We start from the raw sequence: 17423 nt of genomic DNA, 5'->3' as shown, positions 1-17423 counted from the left end.
CCTTATAAAATTTGTTTTTAAGATATTAACTTCGGGGCCGGTGCCGGAGCGCAGTGGGTTAATCCTCCCCCTGCAGCACCGGCATCCCATATGGGCGCCAGTTCTAGTCCTGGCTGTTCCTCTTCCAATCCAGCTCTCCGCCTGGGAAAGCAGTGGAATATGGCTCAAGTCCTTGGGCCCCTGTACCCGCACAGGAGACCTGGAAGAAGCTCCTGGCTCTTGGCTTCAGATCAGCGCAGCTCCGGCCATTGGTCCCATTTGGGGAATGAACCAACGGAAGGAAGACCTTTCTCTCTGTCTCTTCCTCTCACTGTCTGTAACTCTACCTCTCAAATAAATAAATAACAAAAATCTTAAAAAAAAGAAGATATTAACTTCAAGAATGGCCATATTTGGTGAACTTCTGTGTGAAGAATGGATTTAAGGGATATGCTAACTATGAGGCATAAAGCAAGTAATCATGATAATAATGTATTCAGAATTAAACATCATCACATTCAAAGGTCAGCCATTTTTGCTTATTTTTAAAATATGTGTTTTAATCATCTTTTTGAGAAGATAAAAGGATTGGGTCACATTGAGAACTAATGTGCACTTACAGCTACTCAAAAATGACAAAATTGTCTAAAGCAAAATTGCTTAACTTTTGGGAGTTGAAAGATACCTTTCAAAATCTAAGGAAAGTTAGAGACTCTCTCAGAAATGTCCTCATTGACAAATTTGACATCACCAATTCCCAAGAGCACAACCATGGATTCCCACAAGTCCTCGTTAATATACCTTCATTTGGAGGGCAACAAATATACTTTGTACCACCAGGAAATAATCTAATACATCAATTAATGTTAACAATTTTCCATCTCTAGATGGAAAACAACTATTTTGATAAGCTGACACATTTATGATTCATGAACAATATTCATTTAACAAATTCACTTAAAATACATTTTTAGCAAAGTGGATTAGTTTTCTATGTTTGCTGCTTTATCAGAAGTGATAAATAAAATAGACCTAGGGGGCAGGCATTTGGTGCAGGGGTTTACGATTAATATGTTCCCTGGGAGGCAGCTGGTGATAGCTAAGTGCTTGCATTCCTGCCACTCACATGCGGGATCTGAATTATTGAGCTTTGGGCTTCAGCCTGGCCCATTACTCCCCACCCCTACCCCATTGTTGCAGGCATTTGAGGAAGTGAACCAGTGGGTAGGAGGACTCTCTCTCTTTCTCTCTAACTCTCAAATAAGTAAAATAAATCATGTGTGCAAGTTACTGGGAAAGAATGGATAGATTCGAAAAACAGAGCATCTGGCACTGCAAAAGGCCAACATCTTTAAACACACACACACACACATTCTCTCTCTCTTTCTCTATAGGTATAAATATAGATAGATATATCTCCCAAATAAAATCAGAGTCAAAATGGAAACAGACTGTGGCGTACCTAATTAAAGTGGACTAGAGAGTCACCCCAGGACAAGTTCACTGCCGCACGACCAGTTTGTGAGTGGAGTGAGTGTGCAGATTGCTAGCACAGAGCCTCTACCTGGCAGGAAACAAGTCTAGGATTCTTTGGCCCTGGTCTCGTAAGCTGTGTATGTTGATTTGCCAGAGGAAATACGGAACTCCATGCTGGATTTGAAACTCCTGAGGACGCTCAAGAACACACAGCAATTAAGAAACTGCTGGAAACTAGAGGGCCTCTCCGGTGATCACAGACATTGGCAGCAGATTTCGGTAGTGAGACAGGCCAAACTTAATCAGTCTTGGGAAAGGAAAAGAGGCACTGAGACACTAATCACCAAAGCTGCAAAAATTAGACAGGCAAAGACTCACCAAGCAAGTAAACACATTAGGTTTTCTGCGTTTGACTGAAATTCCTTACAATTCACCTCTTAATATTTCACTGGATGCTTGAGGTACTCTTAGGAAATCCATTCTTCTTATGTTAGTTTGTGTCGTCAATGTTTTTCTAAAAGCTACATTTAATTAAAAGAAAAATTTTGTTCCTCAATTTGTAAGTAAGACTTTTTTTGAGAGAAGTATATTGTGTAGCATGGTTTTTAAGCATTTTACTTGTTGAAATGATCTGATATGTCAACCTCAAGTGATTTCGTAAATAATTTTGTTTTGAGCATTATAAAAAAAATACAGAAAATAGCTTTAGGCACCAGGATAGCCAGAGGTTTATGCACACAGATGTAAGCAACCAGACCTTCTGCACTGGGCCTCTGAGGTCTTTGATGGGACAGGTTCGGCCTCGGTGGAGCTGGTCTGATTGTTGAATCTGGGCTACTAGGGGGAGGCGACACTGCCTCCCACAATACTTCACTGGCCTCTTAAAGTGCTGCTACACTGGGCATTCAGATCACCTCTTTGGATGAAGTTCCTGGGATATTCCAAGATAGAGTTACATTTCCTTAAAGATTCCGATAAATACACAAAGAGGTCATTTATGAAGCCAGATGAAAACCAGTTATTTGATAGAAAACAATTAAAATTCTGAATCACAGTTTGGAAGTTAAATAAAAAAAAAAATAAAATCAGAATCTTGAAAGGCATGTCCTGCCTGCTCAGGATGGCTTGTGGGCACTGCTGATGTCCTGGGGGACTTTCCTCTTGCTTAGGAGTAGATTGTATGGAAAGAGCAGAAAGCACTGGTGAAGGTAATACTTCTTGGAGTCGCCTCTTCAAAGCAGTGTGCTTACCACGGTGTTAGCAGTAACATGAGCTCAAGACCTGACAGGCAGCCAGATATGTGGAACCCATGCAATGCCATTTCGGTCTCTAGAAAGGTAGCATTCTAGATAACTCGGGCAAAAATAATTACACAAGGGCAGAATTCTATCTACCTTAGCAGGGCAAGACAACTAAAAGACTTAGAAAAAGAATCACAAAACGATGTGAAAGACTCAGAAGGACGGTGTAGAAGTACCTCCAGAATCACTCATGCATGCAGTCATTCATTCCTCTTAAACAAATGCTTATTGACAAACTATTTTTTGTTTTGTTTTGTTTTGTTGTTTTTTTGACAGGCAGGCTTAGACAAGAGAGAGACAGACAGAGAGAAAGGTCTTCCTTCCGTTGGTTCACCCCCCACGTGGCTGCTATGGCTGGCGCGTTGCGCCAATCTGAAGCCAGGAGCCAGGTGCTTCCTCCTGGTCTCCCATGCGGGTGAAGGGCCCAAGCATTTGGGCCATCCTCCACTGCCTTCCCGGGCCACAGCAGAGAGCTGGACTGGAAGAGGAGAAACCTCTTTGATAGAAAACCTTTGCTTTGTTTTATATCAAATAACTGGTTTTCCCAACTGGGACTAGAACCCGGTATACCGGCGCCGCAGGCGGAGGATTAGCCTAGTGAGCCTCGGCACCGGCCTTGACCAACTATTTTATACCAAGAGGTTTCTGGCCACTTGGGATATATAACAAAACAAAACAGATAGAAACAAAACATAAAGCTAGGGGACCGGCCTTGTGGTATAGCGGGCTGGTATCGCATATGGGTGCCGGTTCAAGTCCTGGATGCTCCACTTCCAATCCAGCTCCCTGCTAATGCTCCTGGGAAGGCAGCAGAGACTATTCCAAGTGCTTGGGCCCCTACATCCACATGGGAGACCAGGAGGAAGCTCCTGGCTCCAGGCTTTGGACATCCAGTTCTGGCCATTGCATCCATTTGGGGAGTGAAATAGTGGATGGAAGATCTTTCTCTCTGCAACTTCTGCCTTTCAAATAAATAAATAAATCTTTTTAAGAAACAAGCAAAACCCAAAAAGCTAGATTTTTTGCTTTTCTGGAGAAAGATATAAATAGGAAACATAAAAACAAGCAAATTATGTAGTATATTGGAAAGTGACAAGTGCTATGGAATGATTTTGTTTTTAAGTCAGGAGTATCTGAGTTTAAATGGAGTGATTAAAAAAGTCTTAATGAGAAGGTTAACAAAGGAACAAAATCTCATAGCAAGTGAAGGAATTTGCCATCGAGCTGTTTGGATAAATAACTTTCCCAGTAAAGGGAAGAACCTAAGATAAGAAATCTGACAAGTGTGAGGCCAGCAAAGAGGATGAGATGAAATCTGAACTACAGGGTGAGAGTAAGAAGACACAGAATCTGAAGACTTTGAACCACTGTACAGATTTTGGTTTATATTTTGTGATAACTAGAAAGGTTCTGAGTAGAGGGGGGAAATGACTTGACCTACATCCTCTGGCTGCTGTAAATTGTCAAGAGCAAGAGTGAAGCAGGAGACCAAGTAAGAGGCTCCTGCAATAAACCAGAAGGAAAGACGTTTCACGTTCAAGCATCTTAAGAGAGTGAAAACCCCACCAAACAAAATTCAGTTCAAGCAGTGTAGGAAATTTGTCATCATCAATGTGGGAGTTGCAGATTTTGAGGTGGTATTGAGAGTTCAATCCTCTTTTTAAGTTATAGATTCCCAGCTGGATTTCATGGACAAATAAAAATCACTCTAGAACTTCTACATTTCTTATAACGTTTAATTTAATAGATTCCTAGAATTTTCTAAGTACTGGGAAGTTGTCAAACATTCAAGCACTTTAAAATAAAATATATTAAATTTATATTCACTAAAACTAATATCTTATTAAATTATATAGTAATTAACATATTAAAGTATTATTGAGTAATAAAATACTCTCCAATGATTACAATTAATTAGATTTGCAAATAAAATAATAAATACAGTAGTCCTCTCTTATCTGTGTTTTACATACTCACATTAACTGTGGTCAAAATATATTAGTGTTTGTTTTGACTCTTTCAACAGAGAGTCACAGGCCATATTCATGTACCTTAAATTTCTTTTTTTATTTGGGAGGCAGAGATATACTGAAAGACAAACACACAAAGAGAGCTTACATCTACTGGTACACTTCCAAATGCCTGCAGTGGCCAGGGTTGGGCCAGGACAAAACCAAGAGCCAAGAGCTCGCTGTAGGTCTCCCATGGGTGGCAGAAACCCAATAACCTCAGCCATCGCCATTGCCTCCCAGGATCTGCATTAGCAGCAAGCCGGAGTCAGGAGCCGGAGGCAGGTATCAAATGTAGGCACTCCAATATAGGGATGCAGGCATCGTAACAGCTAAAATGCCCATCCCCACTGAAGTGTAGTTACAGTATATTGCTATAATTATTCTATTTTATTATTGTTATTTATCTCCTATTGTGTCTCATTTATAAATTAAACTGTATCTTAGGGATGCACGCATAGAGAAAAAGCAGTACGAAGTAACACCTTGACAGTACGGACTCCATTTTGGAGCACCTGAGACTCCATCTTGAGAAAGTTCCCCCTCCACCACCCCACTGAGACTCTGGTCTAGAACTGTGACCTAAAACACTCAGACAATAGCAGTCCACTACATCACACTTGGCAACCTGCATCACACTTGGCAAAGCATAGAAACCCCCTAGCATGATCGCTCAAGCTTAGAAATGGATAGGCTGCACCCAGGCTAATGGTAAGATTGTAATTTGTCTATGTCCCACATATGATTTAGGCAAATTCCTGGATTAATGTCAAGATTATAACTGGAATTGTTAAGATTATAATTGATACTAGCTTTGTATAGGCTTTAGGTCAGCTTGACCCTAGTAACTATGTATTCCCCCTGATCCTAGCAACCATGTAGTCCCCCTCCTGTTTTTTGTGGTTTTTGCCTTTATAAACTCTGTTATTTCGGGCTTCAGTGTCGAGAGTTCTTTAGGGCATATGCCTGCTCTCCACTGCTGGCAATAAGGGACCATCAAATTTTTCAATGTGTGGTGCTCCTTTGTTTACACTCACTCAGGTACAACAAGGATATGCAGGATTTGGTACTACGCAATTTCAGATATCCACTGGGCTTCCTGAAGCATGTCCTGTGAGAATAAAGGGAGACTGCTCTATATGGAAAGCTCAAGAAAAACCTAGGTTTTCATGTGGATGCTGATGAATCCAATATTAGTGTACAAAACCAGTTATACCCAATAAGTGTTTTGAGGTATGTGTATGTGCACAAAAGTTGCCCCTAATAGCGGCAACATTTACCTTGGTCTGTATTATTTTATAAAGACATAGTAACACATTTTATTGCCGGTTAATATCTTCATCCCAAGTGAATAAACCAACCCCTAGCTCTCAGAGTTCTTCAAAACTCTTGGAACATCATTCCCCACCCTCCATATACTCACTTCCTACAGATCTTCAGGTTCTAATGCAAAGCCTTCCCTGAACCCGAGTTTCAGTAAAACCCTTAAATCTACCAAGAATACACTCAATTCATTAACACAATCATATGTAATTATTTGATTGAGATCCAGCTTTCTCACTAAACTGTTAGATCCCTGAGGACAGGGACAGGCTAGTGGCATTCTCCATGAAATCTAAGATGAACACAGTGTCAGGGGTGTGGCCTGGACTTACGCAGATATTTGTGGAGAGAAGGACATGATGAGCAATTTTCAGAGCTTAGCCCTTCTTTGGAGGGGAATTTCCCATTGTATGTACACTCTGCTACAATATACCTCCTCCCTCTCTCTACCTCCAGCAGCCTGGGCACACACAGCAGGTAAATCAGGCCAGCCATTCATATGCCCCCATACTAGATATCATCCTTTGACTGGCAATTTAAAGAGGAAGAGAAGGTTGAGAAATGGTTGTGCCCAGACAGTTGGACTGCATTATGTCCAATGGATATGGTTGGATATTGCCAGTGGAATTGTCCTGACCAGATGTTGTGCTGTGGCAGTAACTCTCTGGCCTATTTTCAAAGTCTGGTTCTATAGTGATTCTCTGAATTATATGTTGTTCTTATAAAACATTTCTTTCCTCCTTAAGCCTAACAGAGTGGATTTTCTGTACTTAGCATCAAAAACTTTGGTTGATTTAAGTTTATAGATATTTTAAATATTTTTAAAAATATGTGTGTACATAGTCTATATACAGTCATGCATAACTTAATGGCAACAATATGCTCCAGGAAATGTATTGGTTGAATCTGTCATTGTGTGAACATCACAGAGTGTAATTACATAAATGTCAATGGTGTAGCCTACTACCTCAGCTATATGGTATAGCATTATGTGGTACATGACTCTATATTTAAAGACATACACAGAGAGACAGAATATGGAGAGGGAGAGAGAGGAGGAGGAGGAGGAGAAAGAAGGGAGGGAGGGAGAAAGGAAAGGGAGGAGGAGAGACAAAGAAAATGAAAGAGAACCTGGAAACATGAAGCCACTTTTATAAGATGCAAAAGCACTGGACTCTATTTTAGCAACATGTGAGTGCTGAAGCAGAGGCCTTTTTAGGTTGGAAAGCAATGGTTATTCAGGCATGATCATGATTTTGATTTAAACTAGTGTGAAATATGAGAAACAGGGATGACTTGGAGAACTATATATTATTTTAGGTGGGGTGTCCACATGGCTAAAATAATATTGATTCACATTCTGAGAAAGTAATTTCTTTTTCCAATGTCTTTCAATCTCTCTGAAACTACCACAGACACGGTGTTAGATTGGTGTCTCTTAAATACTTATCAACAGTGGCTACTCTTTCTTTTTAGCAAAGAGAGGGCAACCTTGGACTCAAAGCATTCACAGACAACAGTCTCTTGTTAGAATTTCATTATACTTTTGTTTTTGCTGTGTTTGGTTTTCTGGTTACCTCTTCCTATTTATAGAAATTCCTGCTAATTTTTCATGTATAGTCATGAAGTAAGTTTTTCTAAATAAATTTCTTTTAGGTAAAGGAGTGAATCAATTTCAAAATACTGCATAGATAACAGCACAGATGGGACATAAGACAAAAATTCTGAGGATGTTTGTCTACAGTTGAGAACACGCTAGATGGATGGGTCATCCATCAGTCAGCGCCACAGATGCAGAATGCCAGCCACGGAAAACAGACTGCTGAAACATCAGCAGCAGTATCCTCCAGACACACAAGTGTGTGGTGGAAAAACCATTTACTCCATGGAAACCCAAGACCCTGGACAGCGGAAGAGGAAGAGGGGACAGTTGTTGCCAAAACAGGACTAGAAACCAAACAGGTTACAAAGATAAGGCAAGGTCAGTGAGCACTTTCTTGAGGAATAATCCACCAAAACCAGAATGACTATTGAATCGAATCCTTTCCTGCTCAATCAGAAAAGGGGTGGTTTTCTTATGCACAAAGGCAGCCAATGGCAACTTTCTGAGTGATAGAAAGTGATAGGTCAGTATTGCAATTCTTGGTTTTGAAGTAAAATGATCTGTAATTATATGCTAAAATTTAAACTTTTAATTTGATTTTTGTGGTTCATTTAAGTTTCCTCAACTCAGTGATTCTCAATTAAGGAGACAATTTTCCCCCCAGACTACTTGCATGTTGAAGATTCTAGAATGTCCCATGTGGGAAGAATGGGGGAGGGAGAGCAGCTCTCTCTCACCTCCCACTCAGCTAAAACTACTGTTTTATTGATAGTGTACCATGCTCCTCTGCAGGAGACAAACGAGGAAAGATTCAGAACTACTTCTTCAGTGACAGCTATAATGTCAACTGTCTTCCATGGGACCACAGCACAGGTATCCAAGTAGTGCAGAAAAAGGAGGACATTTGTTTACTTTTCAGCATCCTTAATCGATGGGGAGAAGTTATGGTTTAGGAAGAACTGTTCTCAGCTCTGTACCAATTCATAAAACGGCCAGGGTAGAGGTTATAGGGTGTCTTCATGAAAGGGAAAGAGATAAAGCAAACAACCAAGAGGTCAAAGACCTTGCACCATCAATCAATGAGGACTCTCTGAAAACTTTAAAAAGAAGTACGATATGAATAATAAAAAACCTTGTAAGAGCACATACCTCAACCATGGATCCCAGGTAATTTAGGTAAAACCATAAAAGAAGTTACCCCTCAAAACAGCTTTTTAGGCACAAAGTTTCATTTCAGCAAAGAATGGATGTCTTCCGTTACGGCGATGCAGTCTTCCTTTTCCTCCCTGCCTTCCTCTGTCCCTTCCATCCTGCCTCTCTTTCCCCCTCTGACCTCCTCTTTTCTAGGTTCTTGCCTACCTCCCAACCCACAGCCACTAAGGGTGATGGGGTTTACAGGGCATTCCTGGTTTTCACACTGCTTTCTCCAAAGATTCATGACTGCGTTGGGGCAAAGCTGGCAAACCAAGACCCACTTTCATCTCAGGGTGGTGGTTTAAGGGTGCAGATTCTGTAGTTGACTGTGATACTGCAAATTCTGGCTTTTCCACTTACAACACTGTATGACACTGCGCAAAGAGCTTCATTTGTGTGTGTGCCTCAGTGTCCTCATTTATAAATTGAGGATAACAGAATCACCTATCACTGCACCTTGCAGGGATTCAACAGACGAGTTCATGCAAAGTTCCGAGAAGAGTGCTCCACATAAATTAACACAATAAAATTGCTAGCTTTACATATTTGACCTTATCCATAACTGTTTCTTTGACTTATGAGTTCTACTGCCTGCCCACTAAAATCTGAAAATAATTTTGCTACTATTGTAGATGTTTGTAGTTATTATTTAAATGGGGATACCATATCATTTTTTAAAAAAGTATTTATTTGACATGCAGAGTTAGACAGTGAGAGAGAGAGACAGAGAGGAAGGTCTTCCTTCTGTTGGTTCACCCCCCAAATGGCCACCACAGCCAGAGCTATGCCCATCCGAAGCCAGGAGCCAGGTGCTTCTTCCTGGTCTCCCATGCGGGTGCAGGGGCCCAAGCACTTGGGACACCCTCCACTGCCCTCCTGGGCCACAGCAGAGAGCTGGACTGGAAGAGGAGCAACGGGACTAGAACCCAGTGCCCATGTGTGATGCCAGTGCCAGCCCCTATTATTTTACCCAAACTTTTCATCTGTTTTCTGTTTTCCATCTCAAAATAGCTTCATTCTTCAGAATATAGTACATTGCTTCCCCATAATTCGCTAGGTCAAATCATTTTTGCTTCTGTCTTTTTCCAACCATTCTGTGATTCAGTGGCTTCTCTTAGACTCCTCTCATTAGCATCACAACATCAGAGAGCAACCTTTATCTTTTACCCAGAAGGAAACTTGAATTCTTCCCAGTGAGTGATCTTACTCAGCTTCAATTTCTTGCTCTCTAACCTTACCCTTTCTCAATATATTTTGGAATTTTTAACAGGATGATCTTGAGCTCCTACCATGAGACCCACACCCCTTTTAAAAGACTCTTGAGGGGGCCGGCACTGTGGCATAGCTGGTAAAGCCCTGGCCTGCAGCGCTGGCATCCCATATGGGAGCCTTTCGAGTCCCAGCTGCTCCACTTCTGATCCAGCTCTCTGCAATGGCCTGGGAAAACAGCAGAAGATGGCCCAAGTCCTTGGGCCCCTGTTCTCTCTCTCTCTCTCTCTCTGCCTCTCGTAACTCTGCCTTTCAAATAAATAAATAAATCTTTAAAAAAAAAAAGTATTCTTGACATTCTGCCACCTGTTAAGTCTTTGAAGAAAGGAAGTCTTTGGGCTCCACTCTTCCCACCACACAGTGGACTTCTGAGACTAGTACATTCATTTGTTCATTCATTCACTAAAGCTTTTTCTGAGTCTCTCTGTAGGTTCAGGCCTTGTGCTGGGTTTGAGGAATTACAGGTTCAACGCCAGGTTGTTAAATTACAGGACAGTGCACAGTGTGTGAGGGCCAGGGTCACGCTCACACCCAGAGAGTTGGCCAGGAGGGCAGCTCCTCCAGACTAGACATCACGGTCAGGAGAGGCTTCCTGACCTGGATCTTCAGGTTTCAGCTTGAAGATACGGGGAAAGTTCTAGGCAGAGGCCCAGAATGGGGGGAGGCGGACAAGGGCAGCAGTGACGGCAGGGGACTTTGTGGGAATGTCAGTTCTGTCCAGCAGGAGTGGGACGTCAGAGAAACTAGCAGTGGCTGCATCGTGAAGGGTGCTGTGGGCTGTGCAAAACCATTTCAATGTGGAGGTCATGGGGAACCCCTGGAGAGCTTTCATGAAGAAGGTGGTAAGGGCACAGTGTAGTCTGCAGTGGCAGCATGGAGAATCAAGTCCTGCAGTTAGCCCAGGGGAGACAAGAAAGGAGGGTCTCTCCAAGGGACGGAAACACACCGCAGTGCCAAGTACAGTCGCTGCTGCTTCATCCACATCTTCTTCACGGCCTGCACTCCCTTACCTGGGCTTAAGCAGTCTAGGTGGTTTTATTATTTTTTCCTTCGGTCCTATTTTAACCTCTTCACTTCCCTTGGACTTTTCTGTAATTATTCTTCAAGTGATCATTGATTTAAATTTGTCAAGAAGTGTAAATTGTGTGTGTGTGTGTGTGTGTGTGTGTGTGTGTGTTGAGAGAGAGAGAGCAAGCGAGCGAGAGAGAAAGATTTAACAGCAGGTTTCCAGTTTGGTAATTTTTAACATGCAGATAAAAATGCATTTCATGAAATTTCATCTGTCTGTACCTATACCATGTTTATCACAAAGGAAATTTCCAAGTGCGCTTTTTTGGTGGGTGAGCTCCTCACAGCAAAGCCACCATACACATTACCCAAAGGGTCCATTTCTGAGAAGGACCCATGATTACATTTTTGTCAACTATTTGATCAATCAGCAGACCTGCCAAGAGAATTTCTCACCTAGAAAGACTAAAAAGAGAAATGCTTTTCTGAGGCCATTTTATTTGTTTATTACCACAGAGCAAACAACTCAGTCCTTGGGTTGCCTTTCATCTTATTCGTATCTGAAGAGAAACTAAGATTCGGGCAAAGTGCAGGGCGGGAGCGCACTGCCATCGTGCAAACCTGTTCTGCCACCTTCTCCTGCGTTGGGAAGAAGAGCCAAGGCCTGGGCAGCGGTGCCTTCCCGGGAGCGCGCGCACCCGAACGCCCACCGCCCCGCCTCTGCAGCGGCCCTGGGCCCCTCTCCCCTCCCGGACACTCACAGCGTCAGCGTGCTGGACGGCAGGCTGGGGATGCGGTGGATGTCTTTGCAGGTGACTCTGAAGTCGTCCTCCTGGTGGCACTCGCACGTCGGAGACGGGCATTCCCGCCCCCGCGGGCGGCAGGGCAGGGCGAGCAGCAGCGCGAGCTGCAGCAGGGGCTGCGGCCTCATTTTCCGAGGGCCCCCGGGGCTCCCTCTCCACTCGTGCGCTATCCTCTCATCCTCAGTCCTCCGCGCCCCGGGAGTGGGACAGCTGGGAAGAGGGAGGGCGGGTTCGCAGGGGCTGTGACCTCACCGCCGAAGAGGAGGCTGGAGAGGGGAAGAAGAGGCTCTTCAGCGCTCCGCGTGCCTGGGCAACTCTCCACCCAACAAGCTTCTGCGCTTCGCTGGCCCTGGCCGGAGCCAGTCCGCCCGCCCCGTGTGTTCCCTGATACCCAACACCGGTCCGGGCGGTCCCCTCCGTTCCAGCCCGCCCCACGCGTTCCTCTGCTTAGTTCTCTCCAAAGCCGGATTCGACCTTTCCTGTTCCCTTGTCTCTAAACCCAAAGACCCGCCTTTCCCCAAGGGTGGCCTCGTCCTAAAAGCGCCACCCGCCCGGGAGTCACCTGCACGCGCAGTGGAACTGTCCCGGGGGCGCACCAACGTCCCGTAGAACTTCAGCTCCTGCCGTCCGGTCCGAGGCGGCCGCGCAGCCCTGGCCAACCTGCGGGGCGGCCAAAGCCGACGCGCGGCACCGCTGGCGGGTCCTCCCTACTCCCCAACTTCAGCGGCCACCTGGACTGCTCTGGGCCGGAGAACGGCTGGCCTGTCCCACACCGCAGCCGGCGGGCTTCGCGAGCGAGTCAGCTGGGCTCTGGCGCCATCTGCTGTGCAGGACCGGGACTGCAGAAGCAGCGCCTGGTACCTCGAGTGCTTGTCTGTCCAGGAATTTTATTGAGTCATATTTTCCCCCGAGGTGGGACGAACAAGAACATTTAAGTGGCACACTATTAGCTACTAATTGTTTACACAGAACCCAAAAAGGTAATTAAGTCGGCAGGCTTTTCGCCCAGTACTTCAGAGGCAGGCTAGGACACTCCTATCCCGTTATCTGCTGCCCCACTTCCAGCTTCCTGGTAGTGCGCACCCTGGGAGACAGCTGGTACTTTGGTCCCTGTCACTCACTTGGGAGACCTGGGTTGAGGTTCTGACTCCTGGCTTCACCAAATGTGGACGTTTGGGGAGTAAATTTCTCTCTCTTTCTCAGTTTTTTAAAAGGTAATTACAAGAGTAAATCTGTAATTTGCTTCTTAAAAGTTTCCAATTGCTTGATAGTTTTTCTTGATGTTAGAGGAATATCAACTCCTTACTTAATGGCATTGTTCCTTTCATATGAACCTTCGGGATGGGGAGAAAGCTAGGGTGATGGAGACCAAAATAAAGATTTTAGAGACTGGCTTGAAAAACATAGGCAGGAACATACAGGAATTCTATGTCTTAATTAGGTTGACATTTGTAAAAATTGATCAGACTCTATTCAAAGCATGTGCATTCCAATGATTAGAGAGGCTTTGTTCGTAATCATTGCAATCTGGAAACAAGCTAAGTACATGTTCCTCAACTAGGTAATAAACCAACACTGATACAGCCACACAATGGAATACCACTCTCCAATAAGAATGAGTGAACTGTCGATACCTCTACATGCTCACATGCTCACATCATGAATGCATAATGTTGGCCAGCGCCGTGGCTCAATAGGCTAATCCTCTGCCTGTGGCGCCAGCACCCCGGGTTCTAGTCCTGGTCGGGGCGCCGGATTCTGTCCCGGTTGCTCCTCTTCCAGTCTAGCTGTCTGCTGTGGCCCGGGAAGACAGTGGAGGATGGCCCAAGTCCTTGGGCCCTGCACCCACATGGGAGAACAGGAGAAGCACCTGGCTCCTGGCTTCAAATCAGTGTGGCGCGCTGGTCGCAACACACCAGCCGCAGTGGCCATTGAGGGGTGAACCAACGGAAAAGTAAGACCTTTCTCTCTGTCTCTCTCTCTCATTGTCCACTCTGCCTGTCAAAAAAAAAAAAAAAAAAAAAAAAAGAATGCATAATGTTAGTTGAAGGAAGTCAAACTCTACAAATTACGTATTTGTATCTAATCATTCATAGAAATGATCTTGTTTATTTGATATTCTCAGAAAGACAAAACTATGGGGGACAGGAATCAGATGAGTGTTTGTAAAGGTTGGGAGTTCAGAGGAGAGGCTGATTGCAAACAAATGCTAGGGAACTTTCTGGATGATGACACTGTTTTAAATCTTGACTGTGGTGCTGATTCCGTGGTAGAAGTTAATCATGGTGATTATTATTATTATTATTATTATTTTTTTTGACAGGCAGAGTGGACAGTGAGAGAGAGAGACAGAGAGAAAGGTCTTCCTTTGCCATTGGTTCAGCCTCCAATGGCTGCCACGGCCAGCGCACTGCGGCCGGTGTACCTCGCTGATCCCATGGCAGGAGCCAGGTACTTCTCCTGGTCTCCCATGGGGTGCAGGGCCCAAGGACTTGGGCCATCCTCCACTGCACTCCCTGGCCACAGCAGAGAGCTGGACTTGAAGAGGGGCAACCGGGACAGAATCCGGTGCCCCGACCGGGACTAGAACCTGGTGTGCTGGTGCCGCAAGGCAGAGGATTAGCCTAGTGAGCCGCGGCGCTGGCCAGTGATTAATTTTTGAATGCTAAACCTACCTTACATGCATTGTATGAGTAAGCTCCACCTGGTCATAATGTGTTTATAATTTTATTTGCTGAACTGCTGTTTGGAAGTTTTGCCTAGATAATAACAAGGAGTGGTCTGTTAGTTTCTTTAGTTAATTAATTAATTAATTTAGTTTTGACATCAAGGTAATTAATTCCTTCATCACAAAATGAGTTGGGAATACTCCCTCCTCTAAAGTTTGTGTAGAAGAGGCATTTTTATTTCTCTAATTATTTGGTAGAAGCTGTTTGGATCTTGAGTTTCCTTTTTTTGGACTGTCTGCAATTTCCGTATCTAAAAATAGATGTAGGGATAGTCAGGCTTTTCATTCCTGAAGCAAGACCCTTCTGAGTACTCTACCCAGAGGCCCATGAATTAGGAGGCATTTCCGACTGACTGATGGCAACAGTCACTATTCCCTGGGCTGTGTGAGCTACGTGCTGTTTTCCTTCTTGTCAGATGCTTCATTCTTCCCGCCTGTTTCATCACATGGGTGTAATGATTAGTACTCTGCTGCATATTCCACAGAGACTGCTTGTAATGTCTGGAGTTTTTCACTCTGCACAGTTCTCTTCTCTCCTATAGAGTTTAACCCCACAAACCCCAGATCCCTTCATCTTTCCAAACTCCCAGCTTTGTCTCCTCAGTCCAGAGCTGAGCTCTGCCTGGGTTCCTTCTCTTTGCACCATGGCCTGGAAACTCCCAAGGAAGTAAATATGGCAATCATAAGGCTTGCCTTATTTGCTTCCTGTCTCTCAGAGATCACCACTCTACCTTATGTGATATCTACTCTCTTGGAAAGTATTGTGTCATATATTTACCCATTTTTGGGGGGAAGGACTTCGGTTTCAGTGAAAAAGTAAATCTGATCTCTGTTACCATGTATTTGCTGGGAACAGAAATTATATGATGAAATCTGCAGTATTGCAAATCATTTCAACAGCATGAGATTAGCTTAGTGAAGATCATAATGTAGATAATATCTCCTATGCCTACCAGTTTCAATTAAGTAAATTGGAACAAGACTTCAAGATGATTGTGTTCTAATAACTTCTATTCAGCAACTAGGTAAGAAAACTAAAAGGGCAGTTTTCTTTCCTAGCATAATTTTTAAACTGGGGAAGAAAAACACTTGAAATGGATGATAAATCAATTTAAATAAAAAGTATTTGTACTCAGATCCATTGATCACTCCCACTCTCCCCTAAACACCCTTTTAAATGTAACCAATGAATGAGAATTGCTATATAATGACGTTTTCCTCATTGCAAAAGAATCATTAACATGATCCAATTACCAGAAATTAGTATTTGACAATTAATTCATTGGAGTGTTTCATCTTTTTTTTAAAAAAGGTATATATTAGATAAGCACAAAGTTTATATTAACTAGCTACAATGAAAATGTTGTCCATGTTTGGTTCACTACATTAATATTTGTAGATTTTGACCTGAGTGCATAGAAATTGCTGTGTTTCATATTTGGAATGCTCTTCCTCATAACAATGCGTAATTAGTAAGTGTATGGCTGAAACAAGTGCCACGGAATCAACAGTGCTTCTACACAGTGAATGCTGGAGATGATTCTCTGAGTTGTGGGTATTATCATCATTGCAACATTTTGCCTTTTATTTGTGCTTTTCTTAGAACTGTGTTTAGTTTGAAAACTTGATGTCAAAAGAGTCAACAACCACTTAGGATTGTTTCCTGTTGGTATAAAGACAGTGGCTTTCACTGCTACCTTGGCTTAGAGATAAAATTTGAGTCATTCTGTTCAGTCTCAACAAATTGGGATATTAGAGATTTCTCTTTTATCTTACCTATAGTGCGGTACTTGGAGTCTTGATGTACCATCTTTTTTCTTATGACTTGTAATTGTCCTGTTATATTTTATGTGATCCATCTAGCCATCTGCAGTGGTTAGATAAAACCGACAAAGCCTAGTGACATGGTGAAGGTACCATCATTTTGCTGCACTGTTCACTAAATGGCTTGGTCTACTTGCTATATTTGAATAGCAGAGACTGGATGATTTATAAATAATAGAGGTTAATTTTTATCTCATGATCTAGAAGGCTGTGAAGTCCAAAAGCATGGCATCAGTATCTACTCGTCACCTAGTTTGGGCCTTATGGCAGAATTCATTGTGTGGGGAGACGGCAGACATGTTAGTTTAGGCTTCTCAGCTGGCATCATGGCACAATGGGTTAAGCCACAGCCTGTGACACCAGTATCCCATATGAGCACTGATTCAAATTCCAGCTGCTCCACTTCTGATCCAGCTCCCAAGTACTTGGGTCCCTGCCAGCCACTTGGGAAACCTAGATGGACTTCCTGGCTGCTGGTAGTTGCAGCCATTTGAGGAGTGAACCAGTGGGTGGAGGATTTCTCTGTCTCTCCCTCATTCTCTGTAACTCTGCCTTTCACATAAATAAATTCTTTTTTAGAAAAACCTCATGGGGACCCTACCCCCTCTGATCTCATATCATCCTAATCATCTCCCAAAGGCTCTACCTCCAAATATCAGTAATGTATGAATCTGGGGATTAAGGTTCCAACACATAAACTTTTGGAGGACACCTTCAAATTATAACACAGGCACAAAGTAAGCTGCTTTTGAAGGCACTTCATACCCTGATGCCAATGGGCAGGACAGCTGTGCTCAGTCTATGAATGGTGCTTGCTTGATTGGAACCTTGACACTGTATAGATATGCACTTTATCCCTACACCTGCAGGTCTGACCCCCAACTTCCTATCCCCCACTCCAGAAGC

At 43.5% G+C, this 17423-nt stretch overlaps 1 protein-coding gene across 2 annotated transcripts in view; it reads right to left on the bottom strand.

The window, feature by feature from the left end:
• TSHR (thyroid stimulating hormone receptor) overlaps positions 1–12761 on the bottom strand; it is a 180249-nt gene extending 167488 nt beyond the window's left edge. The window contains exons 1-2 of one of the 2 annotated variants that reach the window (XM_002719619.5): positions 12528–12761; positions 11924–12231 (exon numbers count right to left, since the gene is read on the bottom strand). In XM_002719619.5, the coding sequence (XP_002719665.3) occupies positions 11924–12093 (170 nt within the window). In that variant the 5' untranslated portion in view covers positions 12094–12231; positions 12528–12761. Of the gene's footprint in view, positions 1–11923; positions 12425–12527 lie in introns of those variants that run through there. The other variant, XM_051826212.2, reaches the window with a different exon arrangement.
• Positions 12762–17423: the final 4662 nt, after the last annotated feature.

The sequence above is a fragment of the Oryctolagus cuniculus genome, chromosome 20 (genome assembly GCF_964237555.1).
Source record: "Oryctolagus cuniculus chromosome 20, mOryCun1.1, whole genome shotgun sequence".
NCBI lineage: Eukaryota > Metazoa > Chordata > Mammalia > Lagomorpha > Leporidae > Oryctolagus > Oryctolagus cuniculus.
Note: the sequence above shows the minus strand (reverse complement) of the source record. Positions and strands in the feature narration are given on the sequence as shown.